This window comes from Dama dama, chromosome 9, assembly GCF_033118175.1.
Source record: "Dama dama isolate Ldn47 chromosome 9, ASM3311817v1, whole genome shotgun sequence".
Classification (NCBI taxonomy): Eukaryota; Metazoa; Chordata; class Mammalia; order Artiodactyla; family Cervidae; genus Dama; species Dama dama.
In genome coordinates, this window is record NC_083689.1 from 59,346,464 (window position 1) to 59,371,027 (window position 24,564).

A 24,564-nucleotide genomic window follows, 5' to 3' on the forward strand; every position below is an offset into this window, starting at 1 on the left:
GGTGCCCATCTGGGTAACTGAACATCAAGCACTGGGTAATACCTTCTTGCACATCCAATAAATAGGATCTGTTGTCAAATGTCCCTGTTAAAAAGCAGAAGAATACACTTAAAAGTCTTAGGGTCTCTTGACATCATTCTTTCCTCTGGTATCTGAAAAGACAGGAAGGGCCAATAGCTATAAGAAAAGATAAACAGTTAGGAAATGGTTAAGCACAGAAGCAAAGAAATTTGGTGAGCAACAGTTCCATTGTTTTCGCTAAAAGAGAACAGGCAAAATTTTCATGTTTTCAAAAAATATTTTAATATTTTCTTAAGAGGTAACCTTTTTTAAAATTTTTATTGGAGTATGGTTACTTTACAACGTTGTATTGGTTTCTGCTGTAGAGCAGAGCGAATCAGCTATACGTATATAGATCCCCTCTTCTGGATTTCCTTCCCCTCTAGGCCACCACAGAGGGCTGAGGAGAGCTCCCTGTGCTGTATAGTAGGTTCCCATTTGTTATCCAGCTTATACACAGTATCAACAGTGTGTATATGTAAATGTCAATCTCCCAACTTATCCCATCCCTCCTCTCCTCACCTGGGTCCATACACTTGTTCTCTATGTCTGTGTTTCTATTTCTGCTTTGCAAATAGGTTCATCTGTACCATTTTTCTAGATTTCACATATATGTGTTACTATACAATATTTGTTTTACTGACTTACTTGACTTTGTATGACAGTTTATAGGACCATCCATGTCTATGTAAATGGCATTTTTATAAGAAGTATTTATATTGTCTGAAAAGCACTCCACTACTGAATTATCTTAACAGCTGAATATAGAGAATAACAAACAAATCTTGAGAAAGTTAAGAAAATCAAAATAATTACCATAAAAAATGATGCGCCTCAATAGATAATGGATTTCTCAAGGGGGGAGGGAGGGGCTGTTAGAGTTCCAAAAGTTCATCAACAAAACTTTTTTTCTAATTTTACAACCAACTTTAAGAGGAAAAATTATTCTTAGTTTGTGTATTCATAGACAGTAGAAACATAATTGCTAAACAGCCTTGGTTAGTTGTTTTTTTTTTTTTAATTTCCAATAGATACCTATAATGTATTCATAGTCTTTTATGAAGAGATCATGGCTATATCTTAGCCTTAAAATAAATTCATTTATTTGGTAATAATTTAGGGGCTGGAAGAAGTCATTTCACACACATACATACACATACACAGACACATACACACATTTAAGCACCAAATTTATCATAAATGGTTTTGACTTGGCTTATAACCTCAGTAGTTCAGAGGCACACAGAAATATCTTATCTCATCTTGTCCTAAGAAGTAGCACTGGTTGTTGCCTGCATGCATATTACCCTAGCACATCACAAAGGGAGAGACCCAGGACTTTGAATAAAAAGGCCTCCTCAGCTTTCTGTCTTCAGCAAGAACCGTGTACATCCTATTTAGTTTTCAGTGACATGCTAGTGCATTCAGCATTGGGCATCCCTTTCCTCTTCTGCTAATTAAAAAATGCAATTTGACCAATTTGAAATGCATTATAAGCATTTCAATTCCTAAGAAATTCAGGAATTCAGTTCCTAAGAAACCTGCCTTTTTTTTTTTTTAATTCCTTTCTCACTGCATAATTTTGCAAAATAACTCCCAACTGGAAAATGACTTCAAACTGCTGCCTGAACTGTACATTTATTTGTTCACTTGTGCAAGGAGAAAACTGAGCTAAGTCAAGTGAGATACATGTGCATGGTTCTACAAGGATCATTTTAGAACAGCTGCAAAACAGACTCTAATTCAAAAATGCCTCTGTCACTTAGACCCACGTGGAGAAGTTACCAGCCTCACAAAATGTGATCGAGTAACTGATTTGTGTCAGCGGTGGAAATGCTGCAGCCACGACGGCTTCCTTGCTGGGAGAGGGAGGAGGAGATGGAGGAGGAGCAGTTTATCAGAAATCACTTCAGGGAGGATGCCATCAAAGTGGACCTACGAAACCCACAGGCTATTGATTGCAGATCTGGCAAGGCTGCAGGCCATTCTCATTGCAGGCAGGGCAACGCAGGGCCCGATAGGACTCCTTAAATCTGTTGGCCAGCATCGAGAACTTGCTGCCGTGGCACAGAGAGCAGGTGGCACTGCCCGACCCTCGGCAGTGGAAACAGTTGTCCTCGGGATGCTCCCCTTCCTGCAAGAGACAGGTCAGGGTTACATCACAACAGCAGTTTCAATCCATTGTTCACACGCAAGTCAACACAGCCCTGGGAACCCACAAAGGCTGGGTTAGTTTTAAAGGAAAATGCTTCCTATAAATGCCAGTGAGGGGAACCGGCCAGGAGCACAGAACAGTCACGGCACTTTATCAGAGATTAACCCAGAAGACCTCTCTAAGACTGCAGCCCCAGCCACCAGGCCATGCATTCCCCAACTGGACCTTCATCTCTCTTGTCACTATCTGACATGTTATGTCTGTGCCTGTAAGGGAAGGACTTCTTGTTCTCATTGCCAAACAGAGGACACCTGTAGAACTCCTAGAAGGTGCCAAGCACTGTTCTGAACCCAGGCTCTCGGCAGTAAAGGGTGCAGAGTCCTAACCACTGCACAGACAGGGAATTCCCTGGGCGCTCTTCTGAGTTCTATCAACAACTCGTCTAATCTTCACAATACCCCCTTGAGATAGTGGAAGTAGTACCATCCCTATATTACAGATGGAAAAAAGAGACCCTGAGAAGCTCAGTCATATGCCAGTGGGCACACAGTTTGAAGAGGAGGAAGCAGGCATGGATCCTAGAGAGTCAGGCATTTGAGATCATGCTCTGTGGACTCCATATGTTACCCCTCATCGCAGTCACCCAATAGCAGGTGCTCAAGGTTTTTCTGTGTGCCTGAGTGGATGGATGAGTGAATGTTGCAATCCTTCAGAGCTTAGAGCTGAATTCCAGCAGTACTTTATCTTTATTCTCTTTGAGAACCATGACAAGTCTCCGTGATTAAAGAGCTTTGTTCTGAAGTCAGCAGCCTGGAGCTGAGGCCTGCCTCTGACATCAACTGTGCACCTTGGACAGTTCCCTTAACCACCCTAAATCTGTTTCTTTACCTGTGATCTGTGGCAAGAATACACAAAAGAACTATACAAAAAAGATCTTAATGACCTGGATAACCACAATGGTGTGATCACTCACCTAGAGCCAGACATCCTGGAGTGTAAAGTCTAGTGAGCCTTAGGACACATTACTATGAACAAAGCTAGTGAAGGTGATGGAATTCCAGCTGAGCTACTTCAAATTCTAAAAGATGATGCTGTTAAAGTGCTGCACTCTGCACGTCAGCAAATTTAGAAAACTCAGCAGTGGCCATAGGACTAGGAAAGGTCAGTTTTCATTCCAATCCCCAAAAAAGGCAGTCCCAAAGAATATTCAAACTACTGTACAATGGCACTCATTTCACATGTTAGCAAGGTAGTGCTCAAAATCCTTCAAGTTAGGCTTCAACAGTATGTGAACTGAGAACTTCCAGATGTACAAGCTGGACTTAGAAAAGGCAGAGGAACCAGAGATCAAATTGCCAACATCTGTTGGATCATAGAAAAGCAAGGGAATTCCAGAAAACCATCTACTTCTGCTTCATTGACTACACTAAACCTTTGACTGTGTGAATCACAACAAATTGTGGAAAATTCTTAAAGAGATAGTATACATACAACCTTATCTGCCTCCTGAGAAATCTGTATGCAGGTCAAGAAACAACAGTTAGAACCAGACATGGAACAATGAACTGGTTCAAAACTGGGAAAGGAGTAGGCCAAGGCTATGTATTGTCACCCTGCTTGTTTAACTTATATGCAGAATACATCATGTAAAATGCTGGGCTGGATGAATCACAAGCTGGAATCGGGATTGCCAGGGGAAATATCAACAACTTCAGACATGCAGAAGATACCACTCTAAAGGCAAAAAGTGAAGAGGAACTAAAGAGCCTCGTGATGAGGGAGAAAGTGAAGTCACTCAGTCGTATCCGACTCTTTGCGATCCTGTGGACTGTAGCCCACCAGGCTCCTCCGTCCATGGTGAAAGAGGAAGTGAAAAAGCTGGCTTGAAACTCAGCATTCAAAAAACTAAGATCATGGCACCTGGTCTCATCACTTCACGGCAAATAGATGGGGAAGCAATGGAAACAGTGACATATTTTATTTTCTTGGGGTCCAAAATCACTGCGGATGGTGAATGCAGCCATGAAATTAAAAGACACTTGCTCCTTGGAAGAAAAGCTATGACAAAAACCTAGGCAGCATGTTAAAAAAGCAGAGACATCACTTTGCCAAAAAAGGTCCATCTAGTCAAAACTATGGTTTTTCCTGTAGTCATATATGAATGTGAGAGCTGGATCATAAAGAAGGCTGAGTTTTTGAACTGCAGTGCTGGAGAAGACTCTTAAGAGTCCCTTGGACAGCAAGGAGATCAAACCAATAAATCCTAAAGGAAATCAATCCTGAATATTCATTGGAAAGACTGATGCTGAAGCTCCAATACTTTGACCACCTGATGCAAAAAGCCAACTCATTGGAAAAGACTCTGATGCTGGGAAAAATTGAGGGCATGAGAAGAAGGGGACAACAGAGGACGAGATGGTTAGATAGCATCACTGACTCAATGAACATGAGCTTGAGCAAGCTCCAGGAGATATTAAAGGACAGGGAAGCCTGGCATGCTGCAGTCCACAGGGTCACAAAGAGTCAGACATGACTTAGGTAGAGAACAACAACAACCTCTGATTTCCGCAGGTATTGCTTACTTCTCTGAGTAGCTGGAATATTAAATGAGGCTACGTAAATGCTATAGTATATTATCTGGCATAGGATATGTTCTCCATTTAAGTCAGTTGTTTTCTAAAACTTGCCAGTAAATCTGCAGGCCTTGACTCCCCTCCTCCTAGGGACACCAGACTGTGTCCCTTGGCTACGGTCATGCTCTTCCCCTAAGACAGCTCAAGGAAATTTGCAATTTTTGCTCTTCCATGCCATGACCATGCACAGACCATGGCCTTCTAAGAAATAAGGGGCAATACCAGATCAATACTAGGTGAATTCAGCACCAATTCCTGCCTATTTCATCTTTTGAACATCTGTCAAATCCATCCCATTTCCCCTTTTCCATAACCACAATCCTAATCCAGATGCCTATCAATTCTGGCATGAGTTCAGCAGAGTCTCTGCCTCTGGTCTTGTGGGATATTCTCCCCATAGATGCCAATGTCATGAAGCTACTTACAGCTGTGATTGCCACATAGAAAGCACCCAAGAAACCTTGTCATGAACACCGGCCCACCAAGTCAACTTCAGGTTAAAACCCAGCCTTCTTAACTGATGTACATTTTCAATTACTTCTTTCATCAGGCTCTCATTCTTAGGTATCTCTCTAGCTGGTCTGGAGGGACCTTTTCCCACTCTCAACCCAGCCAACTCCTGCCTGTTCTCAGATGTCAGCTTAGCAGCCCTTCCTCCAGGAAGGCTTGCCCACTCACACTTCCAAACCAGGAGTTCCACCCTCCTTTACTGCCCCCAGCCTGGTAGGTCTCACATCCCCCTGAAAGTTCCTGCTGACTAGATAGGAAGTGCTCCAGGCTAGTTCCTTTCTCCATCATTTCCTGAGTCAGCGCAATGCCTGGCACAGTACAAAAAATAAATGAATAAACAAAACAACAATGTCTGGAGAGCCCTTACTGTTCTTAAGTTCCAGGAACTAACAAGAGAGCTGAAGTCCACTGGGTGGCTCAATCAGCTAGCACAGCTTTTTTGGTAACCCTACAATAAAAATCAACTCTGAAGAGGGAGGCCTAAGTTCTGAAAATTGACCCATTGCACTGCAAAGTGCCTAAGAAGATATTGAGTTTTATTTTATTTATTCTAGATGTAGGGAATGGAAGTGATTATCTAGCTGACAAAAATCCCAAGTGATATTCAAGCACCCTTTATAATACTTTATTGATTGTTGCCATATTTTGATATAGTAACAGTGGGGAAATTTGTTTTCTTCCCTTAAAATATGCAAAATAAATATTTGTTGTTGCTGTTCAGTCACTAAGTCATGTCCAACACTTTGAGACCCCATGGACTGCACTACACCAGGCTCCTCTGTCTTTCACTATCTCCTGGAGTTTGCTCAAACTCAAGTCCATTGAGTTGGTGATACCATCCAACCATCTCACCCTCTGTTACTCCCTTCTCTTCATGCCCTCAACATTTCCCAGCATCAGGGTCCTTATATATATATCAGGGTCTTATAAATATATCTGCCAAAATTAAATTGCCATGCTCCATTCTTTTTCTGCCAAATCCATCATATTTTTGTTTTGCACTTGATTCCACCGAGGTTTTTTTTTTTTTTTTTTCGGCTGTGCTGAGCAGCATGCAGAATCTTAGTTCCCTGAGCAGGGATCGAACCCATGTCCCCTGAACCTTAACCACTGGACTGCCAGGGAAGTCCTATGATCTCAGCGAGATTTTAATGATATAAGTCAATGTTGTCAAAGAAAATACAGTAAAATCCTACCATAATGCTATACAGGTGATCCAAAAATTCATTTGGATAGAATGCCAGGGTAAAAGATTAACTAAATGACTTGGTGAGCAAGTCATAAAGAACAAGAACAAATCTCAGTCAAATCTCATCTTATGTCACTGGTTATATGACACATTGCTAGAGGTTTCACTGGAGTTTCCACTCTTAGCCTAGTTACCACACTTTTTCCAACTGTTTCCTCTCCATATCCTTTTTAATTATTCAGTTAATTCAACAGGTATTTATTCAGCCTCTGCTCTATACTAGACATGCATGATAGAATCTACCATTCTTGATGTTTTAAAAAACTCTCCATAGAAAATATTTAGTAAAAGAACATGGAGCATAGCTGCGCGGCAGAGCTTAGGGTCTAGAACCCACAAACCTGCCCACATCATCTCTCACCAGCTCCATGACCAAGAAAAGGGCTTTCCTCAGAGACTCAGCCTTTAAGATGGGAATCAGAGACAATCTGGGGGTTGATGAGCAGAGTGATTAAGACCAGATGGACCTGAGTTTGACTACTGACTCTGGTGACCTCTGGCAAGTTACTTAATTTTTCTGAGCCCTTATTTCCCCAGCAGCAGAATGAGACTACAGATAATAACTACCAAACAGAGTCCTTACGAGAATGAAACGGACTATTGCATGGGCATGATGCCTGGCTAACATGAACCCTCAAAAAATGTCAGGACTTCCCTGGTGATGCAGTGGATAAGAATCTACCTAACAGTGCAAGGGGGCACAGGTTCAATTCCTGGTCTAGGAATATTCCATGTGCCATAGAGCAAGCGCTCCCGTTTGCCACAACTACCGAGCCTGAGCTTCAGAGCCCGTGAGCCATAACCACTGGGCCTGCACTCAAGAGCCTGAGAGCTGCAACTACTGAAGCCTGTGTGCCTAGAGCCTGTGCTCTGCAACGAGAAGCCACTGCAATGAGAAGTTTGAGCATCGCAGGGAAGAGTAGCCCCTGCTTGTCTCAGCTAAAGCCCACAGAAAGCAATGAAGACACAGAACGGTCAAAAATAAATAAATAAATTTTAAAAATTATTTAAAAATTTTGTATTAAAATGGAAGCTATTATTATTATCATTCTGTTTCAAAGGTAAGATCACATGAAGCATAAAGAAGCCCAGATGACTTATGGTTCAAACCCACTGATTACGAGGCAAGATTTTTCCTCTTCTACTTTTCCCTGTGGCTCAATTCAATTATTCCTCTCCTTTTCCTTTTGTAGTTAATATAGAGGTTCAAGTTTAGCCTGGCTTTTAGCCTGGCCCCGCTCTTTCATCAAGGAAGACCCTACTGTCTCCCTGTTCCATATAATACAACAAAGAGTCTCTTGGTCAGAATGGGCTCCTTGATGTTCTCTGACCCTGTGTTTTAGAATAAAAGTTGTCTGGGCATTTACTGCATGAGAGATGGGGCAAACAAATAACAATTTAAAACAGAGCTTAGAGGACAGGCAAGTGAAGTGCAACTTTTCATGGGAACTTTTTGCTACATATCTCTGTCCTAGTTTATGGCATTAGAGCCAAAAAAAATACATAGTTCTCTCCAGATTGAATTTAAAGGTAATTGTCATGGCAGGCCTGTTGTTGCTTTTTCATTCAGCCCTGCAGTGTGACCTGCATTTCTGGTCCTCCTCTGAAAATACATGCTCCTACAAGTTACAATATGGTGTGGAAAAAGAATAGAATTAATGAATTTCAAAGTGGGATGGTGATGCTTAGTATCACAAAGTTTAGCTGTCTGCCTTTCTACTAGGCTAGGTTCTGAATAGTACTATAGAGAAGACAAGAGAAGGAAGAATATTTCTTATCATTTGGCACTTGGTTCCAAATTCCAAAAATATTTACCTACTATTTACTGAGCACCTAATTAGATGCCAGGATCTTTTTTTTTTTTTTTTTTTTTGGCATTGGAACTACTATGTCACACCCGACATAAGCATTCTCCCTGCCCTCACAGAGACCAAATCCTAGTGAGTAAGAGCAAGCATTAACCAAACAATCGCACAAATAAATGTAAGATTACAAATGTGGGGGCGGGGAGCACAGGGACTTGAGGAGACCATCCTTGTGGATTTTTATCCTCACAGAAGCCAAGAGAAGTCTCTCTGAGGAAGTGATGCCTCCACCGAGATCTCAAGGGGCTGTGGGCAAGGAGGTAGGGAGTCCAGAGAATATTCTAGGAACAAGGAAGTAGGCTCTGGTAGGAAAGAACAAAGAGCTTCTGAGGGGTAAGCAGATGGGCAGTGGATCTGGGGCAGAGAGAATGAGTAGAGATCTGTTTAAGTCATGAGGCTGAAGAAGGCAAGTCCACAGTGTTTTCTAGAACTAGTGACGAGTTTCAGCTTTATCCCAAGTGATGAGTGGCCACTGAAAGTTTTGGGTGGGGGGAAAGGATGAGGAAGGGGGCCACATGATCAGATTTGCATTTCAAATATATCTTGTCAAGTATGAGGTCAGGTCTGAAAGAGACAGGAATGGTTGTGAGAAGAATTGGAGTCTGGGCATGGCCTTCTCCTTCCTGTCCCCTAAACCCTCCCAGGGTGGGGACATCACTCAAGGGTGAGGAAGACCCTGGCCCATTTTGTCATGCTAACCCATGGTAGTTTCAGCTTCAAGTTCCAAGAGATGGACTCCAAAGAGGGAAAATTCATTTCCGCTGTTTTATAAGCTTTTATGCTCTTTGCTTACATTCACCAAAATTGCTTTTCCCACTCTCAACTTCACACTGTGAACTCCTGAATGTCATCACCTTCCTGCTCGTCTGAGCATGTCTAAGCAATGGCTTCTAAGGAGTGCACACCTTTGAAAGGTGTCACCTTTGAACTATTTTTATCTTACCTTTTTTTTTTTTTTTTTTTTATCTTACCTTTTGAAAAGAATGTAAGAAGCTTTAATAATATTTTCAGCAGAAAATGTGACATCCACTTTTAACAAACAAGGTGACATCGGCACCTTCACTAGGTTGGGTTTAACTTAACAAAGGTAGCACCCAAGAGACCCTGTTGCATGCATAATGTAGAGTTCTCTCACTTTACATAGCGTGACAATGACAACCCTGCTCTTTCACTCACTTTCAGCATGTTACAACATGTTGTGGTTCACAAATATCTGGTCTAATGGACTTATAGATGCTATTGCTTAGATTGAACTAAACTAATCTCCATGGCAGGGTACCTGAAGAACTGTGGATATAGGTTTGTGATTTTTGTACAGGAGGCAGTGATCAAGACTATCCCCAAGAAAAAGAAACGCAAAAAGGCAGAATGGTTGTCTGAGGAGGCCTTACAAATAGCTGAGAAAAGAAGAGAAGCTAAAAGCAAAGGAGAAAAGGAAAGACATACCCATCTGAACGCAGAGTTCCAAAGAATAGCAAGGAGAGATAAGAAAACTTTTTTCAGTGATCAATGCAAAGAAATAGAGGAAAACAATAGAATGGGAAAGACTAGAGATCTCTTCAAGAAAATTAGAGATACCAAAGGAATTTTTCATGCAAAGATGGGCATATTAAAGGACAGAAATGGTATGGACCTAACAGAAGCAGAAGATATTAAGAAGAGGTGACAAGAATACACAGAAGAACTATACAAAAAAGATCTTCATGACCCAGATAATCACAATTGTATGATCACTCACCTAGAGCCAGACATCCTAGAATGTGAAGTCAAGTGGGTTTAGGAAGCATCACTACGAACAAAGCTAGTGGAGGTGATGGAATTCCAGTTGAACTATTTCAAATCCCAAAGGATGATGCTGTGAAAGTGCTGCACTCAATATGCCAGCAAATTTGGAAAACAGTGGCCACATTAGTGGCCACAGGACTGGAAAAGGTCAGTTTTCATTCCAATCCCAAAGAAAGGCAATGCCAAAGAATGTTCAAACTACTGCAAAATTGCACTCATCTCATGCTACTAAAGTAATGCTCAAAATTCTCCATGCCAGGCTTCAATAGTACATGAACTGTGAACTTCCAGGTGTTCAAGTTGGATTTAGAAAAGGCAGAGGAATCAGAAATCAAATTGCCAACATCCATTGGATCATCAAAAAAGCAAGAGACTTCCAGAAAAACATCTACTTCTGCTTTATTGACTACACCTAAGCCTTTGACTATGTGGATCACAATAAATTGTGGAAAATTCTTCCAGAGATGGGAATACCAGAGCACCTAACCTACCTCCTGAGAAATCTGTATGCAGGTCAAGAAGCAACAGTTATGAAATTCATGAAACAATGAACCAGTTCCAAATTGGGAAAGGAGTATGTCAAGGCTATATATTACCACCCTGCTTATTTAACTTATATGCAGAGTACATCATGAAAAACACTGGGCTGGATGAAGCACAAGCTGGAATCAAGATTGCTGGGAGAAATATCAATCACCTCAGATATGCAAATTTTACCACCCTTATGGCAGAAAGCAAAGAGGAACTAAAGAGCCCTTTGATGAAAGTGAAAGAGGAGAGTGGAAAAAGTTGGCTTAAAACTCAACATTCAAAAAACTAAGATCATGGCATCCGGTCCCATCACTTCATGGCAAATAGATGGGGAAACAATGAGAGACTTTATCTTCTTGGGCTCCAAAATCAATGCAGATGGTGACTTCAGCCATGAAATTAAAAGATGCTTGCTCCTTGGAAGAAAAGCTATGACCAACCTAGACAGCATATTATAAAGCAGAAACATTACTTTGCCAACAAAGGTCTGCCTAGTCAAAGCTATGGTTTTTCCAGTAGTCAGGTATGAATGTGAGAGTTGGACTATAAAGAAAGCTGAGCACTGAAGAACTGATGCTTTTGAACTGTGGTATTGGAGAAGACTCTTGAGAGTCCCTTGGACTGCAAGGAGACCAAACCAGTCAATCCTAAAGGAAATCAGTCCTGATTATTCATTGGAAGGACTGATGCTGAAGCTGAAACTCCAATACTTTGGCCACCTGATGCAAAGAACTGACTCCTTGGGAAAGACTCTGATGCTGTGAAGGATTGAAGGCAGGAGGAGAAGGGGACGACAGAGGATGAGATGGTTGGATGGCATCTCCGACTCGATGGATGTGAGTCTGAGCAAACTCCGGGAGTTGGTGATGGACAGGGAAGCCTGGTGTGCTGCAGTCCATGGGGTCGCAAAGAGTCGGACACAACTCAGCAACTGAACTGAACTGAATCTCCATGAAACCTAAAGACAAGTAGCTTTGTTAGATTTCTTCAGGGAAACTGTGGGTTGAGTATTAACCAATAAAAGAAGCACAAGCAAACCCATAAGAAAAGGACAGAGGTAATTTTTTTTTCCATGTCTAGAACAGGCTGTCCTAAGCCACACTGCAAAGTGAAAACAATATAAACCTAATCAGATCTTTAAAGAAATCATTCAAAATAATTCAAATTGTATTTGCAATATGGACTTGTAACTATTATTGCTAACAATAAAATATGATAAAACACTATAATAAAAGAAAATTAAAATTCCCCAATATTATTAACATTTAGACATCTTAGGTATTCATATTCAACCATACATTAAAGAGTACACAATCAAAAAAATTTGGAGACCAGGGCTATAGGGCCAGCCCTGCACAGAGCAGTGGACTGTGGAGACACACCTGTGGATACTGGTTATGGGGGAAGGTGCCTTCCGTCTCTGGCAAAGGACCATGGTTCTGGTGTGCATAGATTTCTTCTTTGCTCATCAGAGACTCTTCCTCGGCCTCCTCTTCCTTTTGGAGCATTTTCCTCATGAAATCTCTCTTGTCCATCGGAGTTCGAATGATTTTCAGGTTATTTGTGTAGATGATTATCTTTCCAAAATCTATAATAGGTGGGGACTAGAGACATGAAGAATGAGTTTGGTGATGCCCCAGTCACCAAATACAGGGCTGAAGAACCCCTTCAACATCCCAGGAAAGAGATACACCATCCATTCAGCACTTGGGGTCCCATCACAACCCCAAACTACAATTCATTCCCTAGATTCTCTGTTCTGTCTGAAAACCCTGATAGCCAGCTTCTTATTTCCTGTTGATGGTAACCAAAGCTGAACTAATCACATGACTACAACGTAGGGCTCTGCAGGACAAGGTCCTGAGCTTCTATTCCTACTACATACCATGGGAGCTGGTGCAGGGCTGGGCAGAGTGAGAGATTTATGCATATATAGGAATGCTTTTAAAAAATAAATCTCTCAGAAACCAAATTATTAGTTATGCTTCTTAAAAAATTTACCGGTTTATATAATTAATTAGGGATACATTTTAAGTTCTAATTTTTTTTGTTTATTGTATAATACACCATTTGAAAATACCAAGGAAATATCCTTTTGTTTTTAATGACACATGAGTGGAAGTAATGCTAGCTGGCAGTATTTGATTGTGAGAAATCAATACATTGAATTTTTTAAATAAATAAATCTCTCTCCAAGTTTTTATGCATAAGTAATAATGTGTGTGTTAGCCACTCAGTCATGTCTGACTCTTTGCAATCCCATGGATTGTAGCCCGCCAGGCTCCTCTGTCCATGAAATTCTCCCGGCAAGAATATTGGAGTGGCTTGCCATTCCCTTCTCCAGCAGATCTTCCCGACAAGGGATTGAAACTGGGTCTCCCACACTGCAAACAGATTCTTTACTGTCTGAGCCACCTGGGAAGTCCTATAAGTAATAATAGTAGATACAATTTATTGAATCTACTATTATTATAGTGGATAGCATTTATTGAACATCAGGCATCATGCTAAGCATTTTACAAACATCACCTCACTTCCCTCCCAAACATCCCTATGATGTTGATGCAACGATTTCTGTACATTTAATGGAAGAAGAGACTGAGGCTTAGTGAGGTTACGAGCTTTCCAAAGTTGCAGAGTTATTCAGGGTTTGTGGCTGGAATTTAAACTCAAGTCTGTCTCACTCTAAGGTCCATATTCTTAGCACCTACACTATACTATTCACAAACATCCCCTCAACCAAGTAAGATTACCCATATATATGTTGTGTGTGTATTCATTATTCATATATGATAAACATTTTTATGTCAATAAAAATACTGTGTGTACGTGCTCAGTCATGTCCAATTCTCTGTGATCCCATGGACTGTAGCCCACCAGGCTCCTCTGTCCATGGGACTTCTCAGGCAAGAATACTGGAGTGGGTTGCCATTTCCCTCTCCACAGAATATTCCTGACCCAGGGATTGAACTTGCATCTCTTGCACCTCCTACATTGGCAGGAGCATTCTTTATCAACTGCACCACCCGGGAAGCCTGCAGCATCATTATTAATAGCTTATGCTCCCTTGTATAGATTTATCATGTGTTACTTCATCATTTGCTGAGAAGCAACTTGGACAATTTTACAGGGCAGTAGAGGAGTCCGGGCAGGAAGTGTTTAGACATCAGTTAACTAAGAACACATACTTCTTCACAGATAGCTTAGAGGGGATACAACACTGTATCCCAATCCCACTGTCCGCCAATCGTGAGATACAGGAGAGCCATTTGGTCTCTCAGGACCTCAATGTTCTCATGCAAATGGGCCGAGAGCCAAATGGTGGGCAACACCACAAACAAAGTGTGACTAAAACATACAAGTATTTCCTTACTAGCTGATAATCAGGAGCTGTCCTGAGACTCCTGAGCACCTTCCTATTTCTCAAACTCCTTTCCTGACGGAGCCTCTCACACCCCTAAACCCAGTGGTGTAGACATTAATGCTCAGGATCCCAGGTATCAGGACCCTGCCCCAACACTCTCCTGACTTCTGTGCTGACCTCAATGTTCCTGTGGTTAAATGTTTTAATTCTCACCCCTGAGGCTAATTATATCAACGTCTAAGGGTGAGGGCGCAATGAAAAATATGTTAAACAGAGTGTGCAAAAGCTGAAGATACTATGCAAATGATGAGTGTTTTTTACTGCAGTTAGTATTAATCATGCTACATAGCTACGTTCCCCAGCATGAAATGTTTTGCCCTGCCTTTACAGAACTTTATAAACCAAATCTGTTTAGATGCCACAGTTAAGCAGTCTCCTATTTAGCCCTCATGAATTCAGTCACAACCTGGCTTGAGCAGGACTTCAATCTTCAGGTCCCCTTCCTTGAAACACCCACAGAGTTTTCAATAATTATTAGTGAAGCCACAAGCTTCCTACCTGGCCCTGTATCCTCTCCCTCTTGTCAAGGGATCATGTGGCAGCTTCCATTTCCTATTGTTTGATGCAGGCTGGGTTCCTGTTTCACACTCTGGACTATCAGTTTCTGAGCATCAGAAGATAAAGATGGTGGTACCTTTGGAAGGTTCCATTTCTATTTCCAGTAATAGCTGAAGAGGTTCAGTTACTCGGAAGCTTTTTTCGTACAAAAGGCTGGTTTTCCAAAAGTCTTAACATATGAAAAAAACAAACTTCACTCATCTGGCCCAACCTCCTGTCTCTCAGCTGGACAACATCTGAGACACCCAGGATAGTAAATTTATTTTTAATATACTCCCAAGATGGAGGATCCCAAATCACCTTTAAGGCGTGTTTAAGTTTCAGTTACCCTGACAGCCAAGTTCTTTGCATCTAAAGAAACTCTCTGGGTGTAACTAAAGTTCACATTATCCAGTTACACTCAAGTGCCTGTGAGGAACACACACTCTTACATTATAGAGGGCCAGGATGGAGCCAGGACATTTTTGTTTTATTCCATAATCCTGGAATGGCAACTTATATAAGATTAAGTATTCATAAATACTCTGATGTCAAAAAAAATGGGACTGGGATTGCCATTCAGGGAGCATGCAACCTTCCACTGCTCTGTGTTTAAATGCAGACATGTCTTGTTGGGACTAGAAACTCAATGTGCTTTGGAGGTGGACAGATCTGAGTTCAAATTCTATTTGACAACTGTGTGAAGTCTGTAAGTTATTTAACCCCCATGAACTTCTGTTTTTCCATTTGTTAAACTCTTCCTCCCAAAATTATTATGAGAATGAAATTGCATAACAGTACAGAAAGTTCTTGTTCAATAAGTGTTACTTTCCTTCCCCCTCCCCACGCTCCGCCCCCACCCCCACTTTTTTGGCTGCTCTAGGTCTTAATTGTGGCGTGCAAGATCTTTAGCTGCAGCATGCAGAATCTAGTTCCTTGACCAGAGATGGAATCCCAGCCCCCTGCATTGGGAGCAGCAAGTCTTAGCCCCTGGTTCACAGGGAAGTCCCTCCCTTTCATCTTTTTTAATGACCCTTATACTTAGGGTAAAATGCTCAGTGGTAAAGAATCACCTGCCAATGCAGGAGTCGCAGGAAACGTAGGTTCGATCCCTGGGTCAGGAAGATCTCCTGGAGGAGGAAATGACAACCCACTTCAGTGCTCTTACCTGGGAAATCCCATGGACAGAGGAGCCTGGTGGGCTAGAGTCCATGGCATCACAGAGTTAGACATGACTAAGCATGCACACATACATATACTTCAGTCAGTTTCAAATCCTTGAAATATCTGTTTGTAAGATTTTCTCTATCCATCACATTAAATTTTAAAAGCCTCAATATTTCCTTAATAAGAACCTGGTCATTATCACAGTGGTAGGTAACACGTACTGAACATAAAAATGTGTGCCAGGCACAGTGCTGAGTACTTTCATGTCTTTTATATTTTTAATCATCACAATAATCTTTGCAAGCATGTACTTTTATTATCATAAGGTTAAGTGGCTTGCCCAAGCTCACAGAGTAAGTGGGCTGGACGGACATCAAGTCCAGGTTTAACTGACATCAGAGCCTTGCTTTTTATGATTATTATTTTATTATGATAAAATACACATAACATAAAACATACCACTTTAACCTTTTGTAAGGTACAACCCAGGGGCATCAACACGTTTATATTGTTGTGCAGCCATCTCCACCACCCATGTCCAGAACTTTTTCTCATTTCCAAACTGAAACTCTGTACTCTTTAAACTCCACCTTCTGCCCTCCCTAGCCCATGGCAAGCACCATTCTCCTTTCTGTCTTACAAATTTGACAGTGCTAGTACCTCATACAAGTGGAATCATACAGTTATCTTTTTATGACCAGTTTACTTCACTTAGCATAATGTCTTTAAGATCCATCCATGTTGTAGCATGTATTAAAATGTCCTTCCTTTTAAAGCTGAATAACATTCTATTATATGTATATACCATGTTTTGTTTGTTCATTCATCTATTGACTGATATTTGCTTCCACCTGTGGGCAATTGGGCTGCTATGAACACTGGTATATAAATATCTGTTCAAGTTCAGAGCCCTTCTTTTTAATTGCTGTGCTTAACTGCTACCCAATGTTGCTGCAAAGCCAATATTTACTAAGGGTTATTTCACAGTTGGATTCACTATTGAAAAATCATGATTTTCCAGTTCTAATTTCCTTATTTTCCCCAAGCACTGCATTGACAACCTATTTCAGTGGGTGGAGCTGCAAGAATCCAACCTGACCTCTCTCACACCCAGAGACTGGCTAGCAGCTGGATGTGGCATTTGTTCATGCCACAAAGAAACCAAGGATAACCAGAACAGGCAGAAATCAAACCCTGAAACTGGTCTAAAGAGTACTGTGTTTAAAACCTCTGTACAGTGCTGCCAGTAAGACTCAGGTATCTGGTTTTATCAAGTCCATGCCTAACCATACCTTTACATACATGCCAAGTGTGACACATGACTGATGAAGGTCAAGCAGTCCAATACTATAAACCATGGACTTGTGCAAGGTTTGCATAAACTATGACTTTATAAATTCTAAAGCTGGTTAAAAAGAGGTACTGTAAGTACAAGACATAACCAAGTACCCAGGACATAAAAATCACTTGAAAAATGGTTACTATTATAATTATTATCATCACTATTATTAATGGTCTTATTCTCTTAAAAAGAACATTCCATAGGGCCAAGAACATAGGGAATTAGAAGACCTAAAATCTTATTCTAACTCTGTAATATTGGTGAGTCCCTTACAACCTGGAACTCAATTTTCCTCATTCGTAAAATGGAAACGACTCTACATTTTTCACAACCTTTCTCCTCAAGGTTGTGGAGAAGACCCAATGAGGTAGAATGTGATTTTAATGCAGAAGTGCCTTTAACACAGAAGTCACTCCACTAACAAAAGGAATTGTTCATTCCAGCCCCCTTGAATATCAATAAGAAACCTGGTATTATCTTTGATAAGTGTGGACATGCTCATAATTAAACTTTTACTAATGCCAACAAGGCCAGTACATTTCTCTGCTATCGCTATATAACCTGTTCCCTTAGGAAAAGAACAATATAAATGATTAGAGAGTAATGACCTGAATTTTACGTTTTAAGGTGAAAACATATCCTGGTGTGCTATTCATTAATAACCCGGTACATTATATAATTGCACTTAAGCTTTTTTTTTTTCAAGGCATTCAGAGTCCTCCTGCAAGCAGAAAACATGCACACCTAGTAGTTTGTGGAAATCAGTGAATATGTTCCAGGCTCTTCTAGCTTCAAAGAAGATCATGTATGGGCTTTTGATGATCTTTGGTACTGGAGAAAATAACTGAAATTCACAGATAAAATACATGTTTCTATCTAACTATTAGCTCAAATGTCTTCCACATATAACATTTCCTCTGGCTGACCTGCTTTTCGCCATTTCTTCCCAGGGTTCCACCTACCCAGGATTCCTGCTAACAAGCAATGGAAAGGCAAAAGAAATAAACAAACAAGCATTTTTTAAAAGCAGGCAGCAGGAGGCAGTTAAGAAACAAAGCAAGATATGGATAAACCATAAGTTAAATAATCGGCTGGAGTAAAGTGAGCACCTTCAAACACTTAACTCTTCCAGGAAAAAGAACAACCCCTTACAGCATAATTTTCTAAAACAGCAGTCTGGCAACCTGAAAGCCGCTGTATCTCTATTTCATTTACTTACCAAGACATCCCAGCTGAACACCCAATTACAATTTGTTACCCTGGATGGAAGTTGAATACCAGCTACACTTTTTGCACTTTCCAACAAGTAGTCAACAAGAATGTTATTTTTGTCCCAGAAATATTATTCTGATAGTGGCTTGGCATTTGGTGCACCTATAGCTGATTGGGCTTTCCTGGTGGTTCAGCAGTAAAGAATCTGCCTGCAATGCAAGAGATGTACAGAAGACGCGCGTTCCACCCCTCTGTCGGGAAGATCCCCTGGAGAAGGGCATGGCAACCCACTCCAGTATTCTTGCCTGGAGAATTCCATGGACAGAGGAGCCTGGTGGGTTACAATCCATGGAGTCGCAAAAGAATCAGATATGACTAAGTGGCTAAACAACAACAAAAGCTCTGGTTGGTACCCAAGCACAAGCAAGATACAAACTGAAACATTTAGGTGTTTCTCTAAGGTTTTAGTCCTTAAAGCTTACACACCAAGGGCAATACCAACCTTATGGTCATTTGCCTTGTAATCATTGAAGAAAGGCTGGCTGCCTGCCAAAGTGTAGGCACTACCCTCTCGAAACACACTGATCCTCTGAGCAGTCAGCTTGGGAGAGCACGGTTGGGGCTTCGGGACTTCCCCAGATCCGTAAACACCATCCATTGGTTCAAGGGACTCTTGGAGGAAACTGTGAGGGTATTCCTCCTTTGGCGACTCTAATTCCTGCCCATCTTCAAAGACTTGCTTCAACACACGGCCGCTGTAGGAGGACGAGATTTTAAATCGGACTTTCCGGGGTTTGCCGTCACTCTTCTGGGTCAGCTTCTTCTCGGGGTCCTCCATCAGCAGAAATTTCACCCTGTGGTTTTCAGGCTTCAGCGTAGCAGTGAAACTTGGGGCTCTGAGAAAAAGGCATTTTATTTTCACTCCTCCTGCATATAATTAATTCAAGTTGGTGCTGAGGCATGCTCGGTTTACAGCAATTGACACCCACACATTAAATATTGATGGGCCTCCATGCAAAGGCAGGTGATTGCAGGCTTATGGAGCAGATGGAGCATAAGACAAGACTGGGTGCCCTCTGAATCCCAAGCTCACCCATAACTTCACCCCAACCTCAGCTTTTCTTAACGTGAGCATGAGTAGGTTTACATAGACTAACAATTAACCAGTTCAGTAGGGATCAGTTAGCAAGAGTCTTGTTATTCTTACCAACAACCAAGATGCTTTACCGTCTGAGTCACCAGGGAAGTGATGATAACTATGACTTAGTTAGCATTTAAGAGGTGCCAGAGATTTTAAATGCATTATGTTACTGTGGCCTCACAATAAATCTGCAATGAAAGTGTCATTATCTGTGTTTTATAGAAGGGAAAGCCAGGTTCGGAGCAGCTTCTTCATTTGTTTACTCTATTCCAGCAAGTAAGTGATGGATCGAGGATTCAAACTCAGTTCTTAAGTAATTCCAAAACCCATGATCAATCCACCAAGTTGAAAGTTTTCAAATCATGTCTCATGGAGCCCTAGACAAGGAAGTCACAGGTTCATCTGAGCTTTCTACTCCTATATTAACCAACACACATTTACTTTCTATTTTATTTTTAAACTATTTATTTATTTAGCCTGCACCAGGTCTTAGTTGCAGCATACAGGATCTTTAATCTTCATTGTGGTACACAGGATCTTTAGCTGCAGTATGTGGGATCTAATTCCCTGATCAGGGATGGAACCTGGGTCCCCTGCAGTGGGAGTGCCGAAATTTAGTCACCAGGAAAGCCCCACTTTATATCTACTGCTTATTTACGATTTCGTTTGCAATCATAGCATAGGCCCCTTTGCCTATTCCAGACAGCACTAGTAAATGGCCGACACTGAGAAAGTTGCTGGGATGAATATCAGACAAGCACATGACATGGGGCTTGAGAATGACAGTCCTACAATCTAGTTTAGGAAACAGACTTAACACATAGGAAATAACAGCCTCCTACTTAGGGAGCAAACTGTCCACTGCTGACTACCAGAACTATTCTGGGAAGACAGCGGCCCATCAGGAGACAAGGATGCAAGAAGGCTTGTAAAGAAAGGGCCCTTGGATTAGGTCTAAAAAAACAAGTTGGATTTGAAGAGTTGACATGGTGGAGGTTAAGGCTTTCTCTGTCCTTGCTAATGACATCATCATTGACTTAGTTGCCCAGACAGACTTCTCTTCTACCCTTGCAGCCATTCCCATGGATTCTGTCGCCACTACCTTCTTCCATCCACCCCCACCCATCCAGCCCAAGGTCAAGCCCTTGTCACTTCTGTTTTCAGAACTGTGGCAGCTTCCTGGTGACCTCGCCACCACCCATAAGTCCAACCATACAGATGCCTGAGTGATGCTTCCAAAACACAAATCTGAAAAGTCCTAACTCTTCATGCAGCAGACAAAGTTCCTCAAAACCAAACCCTGCCTTCTCCTCTAGACTGACCCTTGTCTCTCTTATAGGAGCCGCCTGGAATTGGTGTTCCAGGCATACTGTCAGCTCAGTTATTTCTCAAAACCATGGATTTCTGTCTCCTATCCAGTACAAACTCTATTTCCTGATTAGGATGTCAAACTTTCATCCTTCAAGTCACACCTCAAATATCATAGCTCCTGGGAAGCCTTTCCATCTGCCCCAGGGAGGAGACCAGGGCCTTTGGACCAACCACCTTTAACAACTACTTGTTTTCTCTCTCCACTCCTGTGTCCCCCTCCACCAAACTATGAACACTCAGAGTCACAAGCTATGTTGACCATTACTCTGCTACTGCTGCTAAGTCACTTCAGTCGTGTCTGACTCTGTGCGACCCTATAGATGGCAGCCCACTAGGCTCCCCCATCCCTAGGATCCTCCAGGCAAGATCACTGGAGTGGGTTTCCATTTCCTTCTCCAATGCATGAAAGTGAAACATGAAAGTTAAGTCACTCAGTCGTGTCTGACTCTTAGCAACCCCATGGACCACAGCCTACCAGGCTCCTCCATCCATGGGATTTTCCAGGCAAGAGTACTGGAGTGGGGTGCCAGTGCCTTCTCCTGACCATTCCTCTATCCCTTCTTTTTATCAAAGTGCCTGAGCTTCCCTTGTGGCTCAGTTGGTAAACAATCTGCCTGCAGTGTGGGAGACCTGGGTTTGATCCCTGGGTTGGGAAGATCCCTTGGATAAGAGAAAGGTTATCCACTCCAGTATTCTGGCCAGGAGAATTCCATGGACTGTAGAGTCCATGGGGTCTCCAAGAGTCGGATACGACTAAGCGACTTTCTCTTTCCTGGTATTTAATAGAACTCAGTAATTAGGATGACTTCCAGCTGAGAGAAATCAAATAAATAAAACTTTGGGAACAGGAGCTGAGCATATTTTGCAGAGGTAACACCAAAACATTATCAGAAAAACATCTACATATCTACTAAGGTGGGGGTTCCCAGTTATAAGGTCTTTGTGTAATCAATGCAAGTAATAGATTAAACATGCACACATCAACACACATATACCAACAGGCAGAGAGGGAGAAACAAGATTTTAAAATAAGAAAGAAGGCTTCCCTGGTGGTCCAGTGGTTAAGAATCTGCCTTGCAACGCACAAGACACTGGTTCGATCCCTGATCCTAGAAGATCCCACATGCCGGGGAGCAGCTAACCCCTCGAGCCACAGCTGCTGAGCCTGAGGGCTGAGCTCCACAACAAGGAGAAGCCACTGCAACGAGAAGCCCACACACTGCAACACAGAGCTGCTCCTGCTCACCGCAGCTAGAGAAAGTGCACGCACAGCAACGAAGACCCACCACAGCCAAAATAAACTCATCAATCAATCTCTGAAAAATAGGAGAGAAAGGAAGAAAGATATGCCTTCATAATGTCAAAAGATACATGACTGTAGAGGCCCTTGGACACACAGGTGGCCTTGATGTGCCATGAACAGATGACAGGACCCTAGAGCATGGATCCCTCAGTCCTTAGGACAGGCCAGTGTGACCCCAGGCTTCCAGGTCATCACCTTGGATTACATCAGCCTCATTTATTTCCTCCAGTGTAAAGAACAAGTATCATTAATTTCCAAGGGTGCCATGCCATGAAAAAGACTGGGAAGACGTAACTAGGAGAACATTTTCCCCTATTCCTGCCAGGAAACAAGTAATTAGTAAATGTCTGACAGCCTATCTTTATCCAGAAGGAGCAGAGAGTGGATTTCCATGACTACCTATACAGGCATTTTCCACTGCCTGTGGGATAAATGCCATTAAAAAGTTAGCCTTTCAAAAGGGTAGACTTCAACCAGACTGTATATGTTGATGCATTTCGCACAGTTGTACTTGTGCCACGTTGAAAATGTGTTAAGCTTAAATTAAGTTAGAATTATGAACACAATGGAATTGGATAGGATCCTGACTATGAAAAATGAATCCTTTAGTTACATGAAAAAATCAAAAGCTGGCAATGAGTGTTCCAAGTAACATTTGTTTTGTACATTTTTATGCCCATTCCCATGTTCACAAACAGACTTGTAGAGAGTTAGACTAAAATCACAGAAGTTTGGAAACAATCATGCTTATTTGATAATTTTTAGATGTTCGTGGTTTTTTTAGGACAGTCACAACTTACCTCACTTGATAAAGTGAAAGCAATTTTGGCAGTATTATCCAAAGCCTTAAAAATGTTCACATCCTTGAACCTTACTAGAAGAGAAAATAACCGCATGAATCAGAAGAAATAATGTCAAAATATTAACATGAGTTGCCCCCAGGTGGAAGACTTTGAAAGACTATTTTTTCCTTCCCAGTTTCATTATATTTTACTTGACTATGATAAACTTATCTTACCTTGATAATCAGGAGGAAAATAAATGAAAAAAATTCATTAATTTCAACCCAATAATTTATTTTAAGGAGATGATTTTTCTTTTTAATTTTAGGAGTTTATTTGAGCAAAACTGATTTGAATCAGGCAGCATCAATCCAGAAGTGGTTAGGAGTGCTCCACCAACATGAGTTTGTGGAGACAATTTTTTTTTAGAAGATTTTTTTTTTTAATGTGGACTGTTTTTAAAGGCTTTATTGAATTTGTTACAGTGTTACTTCTGTTTTACCTTTTGGTTTTTCTGGCCATGAGGCATATGGGATCTTAACTCCCAGGGATCAAGCCCACACCTCCTGTATCAGAAGGTGAAGTCTTATTAACCACTGAACTATCAGGAAAGTCCCAAGGGCAGAGGGGTTTATAAAGAAGAGACATAAGCAAAGTAAGGCAGTCACTGTTTGGCTGATAGCTCATAGCCTAGTTGTTTGTGATTGCTCAGCCTTAGGAGTTTTTTATTTTGTGACCATGAGACATTTACAGGCTTAGACTCTGACTTGCTGACATAGGCCCCCATGGCACTAAAGCCACACCCATTTAACAGCATCCTTGTATAATTAATTTAACAATCCCCCTCTTTTTGCCATCCTCTCATACATGAGAGACTAACCAAACAGTTGCCATTAGTGTCTCTATCAGTCACAATCAAAGTTAAATCATTCTTGTCTCATTGTGAAACTCACAGATTATGATGTCAGATCCACAGAAGAACTGTTTTTGTTGTTCATCTGGTTTCCGTTTCTCCAAGTGCAGGAAAAAAAAATCTGATGTACTGCTGATGGCTACAAACAGCGTTTAAAAACTTTGATAGAAGCTCAGCTGGTAAAGAATCCCCCTGCATTTCAGGAGACCCCAGTTCAATTCCTGGGTCAGGAAGATCCCCTGGAGAAGAGATAAGCTACCCACTTCAGTATTCTTGGCTTCCCTGGTGGCTCAGATAGTAAAGAATCCACCTGCAATGTGGGAGACCTGGGTTCGATCCCTGGGTTGGGAAGATCCCCTGGAGGAGGGCATAGCAACCCACTCCAGTATCCTTGCCTGGAGAATCCCCATGGACAGAGAAGCCTGGCGGGCTACAGTCCATAGGACTGCAAAGAGTTGGACGTGACTAGTGACTAAGTGCAGCACAGCACAGCAGGGAGACCATCTAGAGGGCAGGACCGCTAGGAGGGTAATCCCAGGAGACTTAAGTATACTCCTTAGTGACCCCATGCACCACACCTGGAG

General features: G+C 41.7%; 1 protein-coding gene across 1 annotated transcript; it reads right to left on the reverse strand.

Moving 5' to 3' along the window:
• Nucleotides 1-2,011: 2,011 nt before the first annotated feature.
• On the reverse strand, nucleotides 2,012-19,308 carry GRXCR2 (glutaredoxin and cysteine rich domain containing 2). Its single transcript, XM_061149437.1, has 3 exons — nucleotides 18,973-19,308; nucleotides 12,171-12,392; nucleotides 2,012-2,194 (listed from the first exon to the last, which is right to left on the reverse strand). Exons 1-3 carry the CDS (start codon nucleotides 19,306-19,308, stop codon nucleotides 2,012-2,014), a joined length of 741 nt encoding a protein of 246 aa, XP_061005420.1.
• Nucleotides 19,309-24,564: the final 5,256 nt, after the last annotated feature.

What these genes read in the sequence shown, in the direction of transcription:
- GRXCR2 (XM_061149437.1), bottom strand. Translation starts at nt 19,308, where the DNA reads ATGGAGGACCCCGAGAAGAAGCTGACCCAGAAGAGTGACGGCAAACCC. An exon ending in ACAAGGCAAATGACCATAAG is followed by an intron (nt 12,393 to 18,972) that starts GTTGGTATTGCC and finishes TCATGTCTCTAG; the next exon opens with TCCCCACCTATTATAGATTT. An exon ending in CCCATAACCAGTATCCACAG is followed by an intron (nt 2,195 to 12,170) that starts GTGTGTCTCCAC and finishes TGTCTCTTGCAG; the next exon opens with GAAGGGGAGCATCCCGAGGA.